Here is a 10,099-nt window from a genome sequence, read left to right as displayed (position 1 = left end):
CTTGAGATGGGATGCTCCAGAATGTAAGGGTAATAGGTTAAGGGTGGGGTGGGGAAGGGAAGGTTTAAAAGGGACATAAGGGGCAACTTTTTCATTCAGAGGGTGGTGTGTGTAAGGAACAAGCTGCTACAGGAAGTGGTGGGGGCTGGTACAATCACAACATTTAAAAGGCATCTGGATGGGTATATGAATAGGAAGGGGTTATAGGAGTATAGGCCAAGTGCTGGCAAATAGGCCTAGATTGATTCTGGATATCTGGTCGGCATGTTCACTTTCTCTCTGGTGTCGGTGTCAATACCTTGATGTCTCGTTTTCTCCCCCTTCCTGGGGACGTTAACCATTTCATGTCTCATTGTTTGTCAAGAAGCTGCATTGCAGGTTCACCCTGAATTGATGGTTTTTGTTTCCCAAAATCAGATCTGCTCACTCTCAGCAGTATTCCAGTGTTGGGAAAGAAACTAACTTTCAGGTGGAGCTATCCAAAATTCAGAGAGATGTCAGTCTTGACATTTTTGCTTTTCTGCCCCTGTAAGATCCTGAGTCAGCACCTTCAGGAGAATTAGAGTGGAATGAGAACAGAAGGGGGAGTGAGAGTGAGAGTGGGATGATGCTTTCAATTTTGTGGAATAACAAAAGAAAAGAATGTTCTGCAGAAAGTAGAGTTGCTTGTTCTGAATTTCTACCCTGGACTGACAGTGATGACTTTTGTAATTTTTTTTACAGAGTATTTGAAGATCTGAAGACAGAAGTTTCAAAATCAACAGATGAAGGCCTTATGCTTGAAACATCGACTCTCATGCTCTTCGGATGCTGCCTGACCTGCTGTGCTTTTCCAGCACCGCACTTTTCAACACTGAGTGTCCAGCGTCTGCAGTCCTCACTTTGATGTCAATGTCTGACAGTCACTCAATCCATTGGGAACACAACAATTTTCGACTGTGATTCTGTGAGAAGGAGCAAAGCTTTTTGGTTCCTGCTTCTATATGTTTTCAGAATCAGTGGGACTGGATGAGAGACCGTATGGTTGCAGTGCACTGAGTGTGGAGCCAGAAATAGTTGTATGACCTGGAAAGAGGAATCCAAGGCAGGGAGGGGGTCTGCACATGTTTGTGTGCAGCTGAAGTTTTGGCCATGGAGAAACCTGACGGATCCTGTCCCGTAGAGAAACCATGCAAGTGTGGTGACTGTGGGAAAAGTTTCCATTTCCCGTCTGCCCTGGAGACTCATCGGCGCACTCACACCAGGGAGAGGCCGTTCCCCTGCACAGAGTGCGGTAAGGCCTTCAGCAATTCCTCTGACCTGCTGAAGCACCAACGGGTCCACACAGGGGAGAGACCCTTCAGCTGTCCCAAATGCGGGAAGGGCTTTACCCAGGCCTCCAGTCTGCTGACCCACCAGCAGGTCCACACTGGGGAAAGGCCGTTCCTTTGCACCGAATGCAGGAAGGCCTTCAGCAATTCCTCAGCCCTGCTGAGGCATCAGCGGATCCACACGGGGGAGAGGCCCTTCAGCTGCCCTGAGTGTGGGAAGGTGTTTAGCAATTCCTCCGCCCTTCTGAGGCACCAGCGGGTCCACACGGGGGAGAGGCCCTTCAGCTGCCCCGAGTGCGGTAAGGCCTTCAGCAATTCCTCCGACAGGGTAAAGCACCAGCGGGTCCACACGGGGCAGAAGCCCTTCAGCTCCCCCGAGTGTGGGAAGGGCTTTACCCACGCCTCCACCTTGCTGACCCACCGGCGGGTCCACACCAGGGAGAAGCCCTTCACCTGCCCCGAGTGCAGGAAAGCCTTCAGCAATTCCTCCGACAGACTGAAGCACCAGCGGGTCCACACAGGGGAGAGACCCTTCAGCTGCCCTGAGTGTGGGAAGGGCTTTGCACAGGCCTCCACCCTGCTGGCCCACCAGCGGGTCCACACTGGGGAGTGGCCATTCACCTGCTCTCAGTGTGGGAAGGGATTCACCCGCTCTTCCCACCTGCAGAGGCACCAGCGAGTTCACATGCCATGGCAGGGGGATTGAAGGAGCAATGGCAGAGTCCCATTATTGACTGGACCCCTGGGTTTGAATCCCGTCGTGGCAGATGGCAGAATTGGATTTCGGTCAGAAGTCTGGTGTTCGGAATCTAACGATGAAACCATTTTTGGGGCGGGGGCATGAGAACCCCCATCTGATTCACTCATGTCCTTTTTTCGGAAAGGAAACTGCCGTGTGGGAAAGGGTTCATTCAGTCGTCCCATCCTTTACCCGAGCTGGCCTACATGTGACTCCAGACCCACAGCTGTGTGGTTGACACCCCCACCTGCGGAAATGAACAGGGAGAAACTTACTTGGACACATGGTCTGGGTTGAAATTGTTGAGTGAGGCAATACTTCCTACGGGTTAAGGCTGTACCAAGGATCCAATTCCAAAGGGATAACTTGGTGCTGAGTAATAGTAAAGAAAGTTGGGGGTGGGGGGACTGTGTACTCTTTGACCTTGAGCTGTTTTTTTTTTAAAAAGCTACTTTTTCTACGCCTTTTTGCTGGGGGGGATCTGAAGCTGTAATAAAGTTGGGTCTTGATAAAGGTTACCGGAACTTACTGCCGGGCTCAGACTTTCATTGAAAGCTTTGAGCTCCAAGAGGTTTTTGTTTTAAAGCTGCTCATTTCTTTCAACCTCCTGCACTAAGTTTCCAATGTCATGTATCAGATGGAGCAGTGAATGAGTAGATACTATCGTTTGAAATTGTAAATTTTTCATGAGTGCAGGTACTGCATCATTTCCTCAGCATTGTAAAGTTTACTGGCAGCACCGGGAGGTGGGGGCTGCCTTCACTCGAAATGATGGGGAGGAGCCAGAGATGGACTGGGTTGGATCAAGTTCAAAAATCACACATCAGGTTATAGTGGTTTATTTGGAACCACGAGCTTTCGGAGAGCTGTTCCTTCATCAGGAAGCTGTGGAGAAGGATCATAAGACAGAATTTATAGCAAAAGATCACAGTATAGTGCAACTGATCGGATATATTGAACAAACCTAGATTGTTGTGAAGTCTTTTGTCTTTTAGAATAGGTTGCAATTTTTAATTCATTAATGTGTAAATCCCAGAAAGTCTTTGAAGTCAGATTCTCAAGATGACATAAGGTTTTATATAAATCGGTTTCATCTCAGTTCAGACAACAATGAAATGTGTGAGGTTTGAGTCTGTCTGTATCCCAATCTTGAATCAGACTGGTTCTATTTCCAAAGTAGGAATTTACAAATATTACATGGATCAACTGCCTGCAGGTTGTGTGCTTTTTGATCAAAATTGAATGTATCTGCAAATGCAAATTCACCCCACAGACCTGTGTGTGCATGCATGAGAGAGTGTGTGTTCATGAGAGCGCGTGTGTCTGTTTGCGTAGGTGCTAATGTCTCCTCTGAAACGGTGAGGTGCTTCCATTGTCCTGTCCTGGGAGCAATGCTCTTGCTGGTGCCTCTCTGTCTGACCTGTCCTTTGTGTGGCTTTGGTATTGCTGGGTTGTGAAGCTGCCCTCAGGGCTTTGGGATAGCTGTGGTATTCTGTCATTGTTAGTGGGTACTTGAGGTGTACAGGTATTCCCTTGTCTGCAAGTGCTGTCTAGTTTCACTTGTCAGCCTGCTTGGTCCCTGCTAAGGCATTCTGCGTGTTTTGGTACAGTTTGGCCAATTTTGCTTTTGTGGGCCTATTGTGGGTTGCCAGGGTGGCAGATCTTTTCCCACATACAATTACCAGGAATACTTGGAATCCTGAGAAGGATTGAAGTGAATCCTCGAGAGATGTTGTATCCCTTGGACTATTCCCAGCAAGTGAATGAACTATCAAGACTCTTGTAAAGATTCATGGGAACTCTTGCAGGGATGTAAAGAAAACTAGATTTACAATTTAAGGTCATACATCCCATTCTGCTAAGTTACACCAGTTAATTGGTAATTTTTATTTGTTTTAAAATGTGAAATCTTAATGAAGAGTTCTTCCAGTTAATCACTGGGTATTCACATTTCTCTTCAGAATTAAAGATCATAACAAAACTGGGTGTCATTGTGGGATGTTGAATCTGTAGTATGTGCTTGGTAAAATTTGGATGAACAATATTTCAAAGTGAATTTTATCGTGTTAAGTACTAAGACTTTCTGGAGAGGAAAGATTTGCCCTTGTGTGTTTTGCAACACTTAATCAAGGTCAGTTCAATAGAATACGCAGACAAGTTGATGCTAGAGTTGAGAGCTATGGCAAAATATCAGAAATAATGCAGGCAGTAGCACGGCAATTTAGGGTTAAAAAGTTAGCTAAAAAAATGGTGGAAAGTTTTGTCAGCTTTTCTTAAAAATAGCTAACAAAATAAGTGTTGGTTCTGCAGAAAATGAGTCTGGGGATTTAGTAACGGAGGATAAAGAGATGGCAGATGAATTGAAAAGAGTTTGAATCTGACTTCACTTGAGAGGATACAAGTAACACCCTAGAACTAGCTGTAAATCAGGAATTCAAAGGGAGGGAGGAACTGAAGAAAATTACAATCACCAGGGAACGAGGACTGAGTAAACTGTTGGAACTCCGAGCTGATAAGTCCCGGGTATTTGAAGGAATTCATCCTAGACTCTTAAAGAGAAATTAGGGCGTGAAATAAGACCATAAGACACAGGAGTGGAAGTAAGGCCATTCGGCCTATCGAGTCTACTCCGCCATTCAATCATGGCTAATAGGCATTTCAACTCCACTTCCCCGCGTTCTCCCCGTAATAGTTAATGTATTGGTTTTAATTTCCAAACCTCATTCGTTTCAGGGGTGGTTTTTTTTTAAGATTGGACAAATCCTTTCTTCAAAAAGGGAGACCATTTAACTTAACATATGTAATGGGGAAAATGTTCAAAGCTATTATCAAAGATATTATGACAGAGCACTTGTATAAGTTCAAGGTAATCAGGCAGCGTGAATGTGTTTTTGTCAATGGGAAATAATGTTGTAATAATTTTTTGAAGAACGGCCTGTCCGCACTGCGACTGAGCTGATGAATCTCCAGAGCACCCAGGGAATGGAATCCCTTCCCTCAGTCCCCACATTTCCCCAAATTCTCCGCAGTTCTGGTGTCCTTTTGGTTCTGTGTTTCCGATGAACAATTGAAACTGTGATCACACTCAGGAAACGTGTACAGTCACTCCCTCCTGCGAATAGTGTAATGTTTCTTCAGTCTGTGTAACTGGTTAAAGCGCTGCCCAAAGTCAGCTCAAGGGGAGAAGACATACAAAAGTTGAGCAGCGAGACATAATGCAAAACCAACGAAATGTCGAACCACGGAGAAAAAATATTGTGGCTCGACCTCTTTTTTTCCTATTGGCATTTGGACACTTCAAATCTGTTAGCAACACCAGCATCCCGATAGAGTGTACAGCGCATGCTCGCCGGGTGTCAGCAAAAGACTGGGCATGCTCATCGTAGTCCGCACAAAAAGGCGCACGATCTTCTTTTGATTGACCAATAGGGAGTACTGGAGGACCGGAAGGAGTCTAGTCCTCCTGCCAATCAGAGACATCCCATTGTCTGAATGCGGAAGTTGGACCACGAGTTTCTGAAGATGCTGCTGCTCCTGTTTCTCTGAATGAAGATTGAGCTTCACCCCAGACTGCAATCTCCTTCCTCTGTCCAACATCTGTGAGTACCGCACTCTCTTTTCTCACCACCTTTTCCATTTTTTTTTCATGCTGGGGTTTAGTTGTTGACTTGCAGCAACTGAAAGGAAAGGGAGTGAATCGGGGTGGGGACAGACTCTGGAAACGTTGCTCCACGTCTGTGTCGCAATTGGCAAAATAGACAGGCAGGAGGCTGGAAGAACAGAAGAAGCCAGGTAGCATCAGGAGGTGGAGAAGTCGACGTTTCAGGTGTAACCCTTCTTCAGGATTGGGGATGGGTGCAGATAAAGGGTGTCCTGGGGGCAGGGTGGTGAAGTGGGGACAGGTGAAAGGTCTGACCTGGTTGGTGAATGGGAGAAATAAATCTGGTTCGTGACAAGGAGGAGTGGAAATGAGGGGGAGGGGCTGAGAAGGGAGTCGTGGGAGGGGGGGAGGGGGAAGGAAGAGATGGGAAGTGAGGTTATTTGAGACTGGAGAACTTAATGTTGAGTCCGCTGGGCTATAGGCTGCCCAGGCGGAAGTGGAGTCGCAGGGAGATAGGATAGTGAAGAATGTGTTTGCTATGCTTTCCTTCATTGGTCAGAGCATTGTGTACAGGCATTGGGAGATCATGTTGTGGCTGTAACTTGGTAAGGCGACTTTTGGAATAGTGCGTCCAGTTCTGGTCTCCCTGCTTTCGGAAAGAACTTGTGAGACTTTGAGAGGGGTCGGAAAAGATTTGCGAGGATGTTGCGAGACTTGGAGGGTTTGACCTACAGGGAAAGGCTGAGTAGATCCAGGATATTTTTCCTGGAGCATCGGAGGCTGAGGGGCAGCCTTATAGAGGTTTATAACTGGCATGGATAGGGTGAATATACAAGGTCTTTTCCCCAAGGCAGGAGTGTCCAAAACTATAGGGCATATGTTTAGGTGAGAGGGGAATGATTTAAAAGGGCCCTGAGCGGCAACGTTTTCACGCAGAGGGTTGTGCATGTATGGAATGAGCTGCCAGAGGAAGTGGTGGGGCTGGTACAATTGTATTTAAAATGCATCTGGCGGAGTACATGAATAGGAATGGTTTAGAACCATAAGAGCCACATGCTGGCAAATGGGACTAGATGAATTTCGGATATCTGTTTGGCACAGACGAGTTTGACCAAAGGGTCTGTTTCCGTGCTGTATGACTAATTGTCTTCGGTGAAAGCAGAAGTGTGGTTGTGAAGACTGGAGGCTGGGAGCAGAAGAAGTTACAATGAAATATTTGATTTATGAGAGAGCAACTGAGTGAGTGTGGACATTTGGGATTTTGGTGGAAAGTGGGAATTCATTGCACTTTGGGGATCAAGCCCTCCCTATCCAGTCATTTCAGCTGGTGGATGAGACTTGGCAGTTCATGCAGGCAGTCAATCCAGATAATATTTTATAAATTCCTAGTTTGGAAACAGACACAGTCTGAGTGAAGACAGAGATACAGGCAAACTCTGACCTCATACCTTTAATGCATTGTCTGAGCTGAGATGCCACCTTTTGTTGTAAAGCCTTATGTTATCTTGAGAGGGTGCCTTACAGGAAGTTCTGGGATTTACATATTAATGATACCTGCAATCTATTCTAAAAGATGAAAGACTTAACAATCCAGATTTGTTCAATATATCATTTCAGTGGCAGGCCACAAATGTCTTTCCATAAATTCTGTGCCTTATGGCCTTATTCTCCACAACCACCTGATGAAGGAGCAGTGCTCCGAACGATTGTTCTTCCAAATAAACCTGTTGGACTATAACCCGCGATTTTTAACTGTGCCCATGTTAGGGTGGATTGATCGTGCTAAATTATGCATAGTGCCCAGGGATGTGCAGGTGAGGGTGGATTGGCCGTGTTATAGTACCCATCGTGCCCAAGTAGGTGCAGGTTTGTGTGGGTTAGGCGTGCTTACTTACACATCGTGTTCAGGGATGTGCAAGGTAGGGTGGATTGGCCAAGGGATATGGGCCAAGTGCTGGCAAATCGGACTAAATTGATTTACAATATCTGGTCAGCATAGACGATTTGGACCAAAAGGTCTGTTACTGTGCGGTATATCTTAATGACTCTGGCTTTCTACTAACGTTTGCCACGTCTCTTCTGTTCAGTTTCTCTCTGGTGTCTGTGTTAATACCTTGATGTGTCTGGTTACTCCTCAAGTTGCATTCCCGATTCATCCTGAATTGACACATTTTGTTTTGCTTCCCAAAATCAGACCTGCTCACTCTCAGCAGTATCCCAATGTTGTGAAAGATGTTAACTTTCAGATGGAGTTATCCAATATATAAGTCTTGACGTTTTTGCTGTTCTGATCTTGAATCAGCACCTTCAGGAGAATTACTTAGAGCAGAGTGAGAACGGGGAGGGGGAGGGGAGAGAGAGAGAGAAACAAAGAGAGGAGGATGTTGCTTTCAATTTTGTGGAATAACAAAAGAAAAAAATGCTCCACAGAAAGTAGAATAGCTTGTTCTGAATTTCTACCCTGCACCGACAGTGTTGACTTTTGTAATTTCTTTTTCCAGAGTATTTGAAGATTCGAAGACAGAAGTTTCAAAATGAACAGATGAAGGCCTTATGCCCGAAATGTTGACTCTCCTGCTCCTTGGATGCTGCCTGACCTGCTGTGCTTTTCCAGCGCCGCACTTTTCAACACTGACTCTCCCGCGTCTGCGGTCCTCACTTTCACGTCAATATCTGACAGTCACTCAATCGATTGGGACAGCCACGATTTTTGATTACAATTCTGTGAGAAGGAGCAAAGCTTTTTGGTTCCTATTTCAGTACATTTTCATGATCAGTGGGACTGGATGAGAGACCCTACTGTTGCTGCGCACTGAGTGTGGAGCCTGAAACTGTTATACGGCCTGGAAAGAGGAATTCACAGCAGTGAGGGGCAGTACACGCATTTGCTTGTGGCTGAAGCTTCGGACATGGAGAAACCGTGGAAGTGTGGTAACTGTGGGAAAGGCTTCCGTACTCCATCTGACCTGGAGATTCATCGGCGCATCCACACTGGGGAGAGGCCGTTCTCCTGTCCCAAGTGCGGGAAGGGCTTTACCCAGGTCTCTGCCCTGCTTAGGCACCAGCGGATCCACACGGGGGAGAGGCCTTTCAGCTGCCCCGAGTGTGGGAAGGCCTTCAGCGATTCATCCTCCCTACTGACCCACCGGCGTGTCCATACGGGAGAGAGGCCCTTCAGTTGTCCCGAGTGCAGGAAGGCCTTCAGCAATTCCTCCACCCTGCTGAGGCACCAGCGGGTCCACACGGGTGAGACCCCCTTCAGCTGCCCCGAGTGTGGGAAGGCCTTCAGCCGTTCCTCCAATTTGCTGACCCACCAGCAGATCCACACAGGGGAGAGGCCCTTCAGCTGTCCTGATTGCGGGAAGGCCTTCAGCTATTCCTATTCCCTGCTGAGGCACCAGCGGGTCCACACGGGGGAGAGGCCCTTCAGCTGCCCCGAGTGTGGGAAGGCCTTCAGCTATTCCTCCTCCCTGCTGACCCACCGGCGAGTCCATACGGGGGAGAGGCCCTTCTGCTGTCCCGAGTGCGGGAAGGCCTTCAGCGATTCCTCTTCCCTGCTGACTCACCGGCGAGTCCATACGGGGGAGAGGCCCTTCAGCTGCCCTGAGTGTGGGAAGGCTTTCACCCGCTCCTCCCACCTCCGGTGCCACCAGCGATTTCACGTGCCATCGCAGGGGGACTGACAAAGCGACTGCCGAGTGCCGTTATCAACTGGACTCTCAACCCAGTTCTGGGATCTGTTGGGTTTGAATACCACCGCGGCAGATGGCGGAATTGGAATACGGTCAGAATCTAAAGATGAAACCATTTTCTGTTGGTGGAGGGGGGGAGGAGGGGAGAGAAAACCCCAATCTGATTCACTCACGCCCGTTTTAGGGAAGGAAACTGCCATTGTGGGGAAGGATTCACTCAGTAGTCCCAGCTGCATCCTTTACCCGGTGTGGCCTACTCGTGACTCCAGACTCACAGCAGTCTGTTTCACTTCCCACTCCTTCTCCCCCCCCCCCCCCCCCCGCCCCGTTCCCAGCCCCACGCGTTAAGGCTATACCAAGGATCCAATTACAAAGGGACAACTCTTTGCTGACCGATAGTAAAGAAAATGAGGTTGGGTGGGGGGAGGGGGAGTGTGTGCGCTTTGACCTTGAGCTGTTTAAAAAGCAGCTACTTTCTCTACATCTTTTTGCTGGGGGGGATCTGAAGCTGTAACAAAGTTGGGTCACAATAAAGATTACCTGAACTTACTGCTGGGCTCAGACTCTCATTGAAAGCTTTGAGCTCCAGATGGTTTTTTGTTTTAAAGCTGCTCATTTCTTTCAGCCTCCTGCACCAAGTTGCCAACGTCGTGTATCAAATGGAGCAGTGAATGAGTTGCTAGTATCGTTAGAACTTGTAAATTTTTCACGAGTGCAGGTACTGCTTTGTTTCATCAGTATTGTAAAGCTTACTGGC

General features: G+C 47.5%; 1 protein-coding gene across 1 annotated transcript; it reads left to right on the top strand.

Annotated features, from left to right (window-relative positions):
* The first annotated feature begins 5,543 nt into the window (after nt 1–5,543).
* LOC140461134 (uncharacterized) lies at nt 5,544–9,614 on the top strand. Its single transcript, XM_072555890.1, has 2 exons — nt 5,544–5,648; nt 8,152–9,614. Exon 2 carries the CDS (start codon nt 8,560–8,562, stop codon nt 9,331–9,333), a length of 774 nt encoding a protein of 257 aa, XP_072411991.1. The 5' UTR covers nt 5,544–5,648; nt 8,152–8,559; the 3' UTR covers nt 9,334–9,614.
* Nucleotides 9,615–10,099: the final 485 nt, after the last annotated feature.

The sequence above is a fragment of the Chiloscyllium punctatum genome, chromosome 36, assembly GCF_047496795.1.
Source record: "Chiloscyllium punctatum isolate Juve2018m chromosome 36, sChiPun1.3, whole genome shotgun sequence".
Classification (NCBI taxonomy): Eukaryota; Metazoa; Chordata; class Chondrichthyes; order Orectolobiformes; family Hemiscylliidae; genus Chiloscyllium; species Chiloscyllium punctatum.
Note: the sequence above shows the minus strand (reverse complement) of the source record. Positions and strands in the feature narration are given on the sequence as shown.

Coding starts and splice junctions, on each gene's coding strand:
- LOC140461134 (XM_072555890.1), top strand. CDS start 8,560: ATGGAGAAACCGTGGAAGTGTGGTAACTGTGGGAAAGGCTTCCGTACT.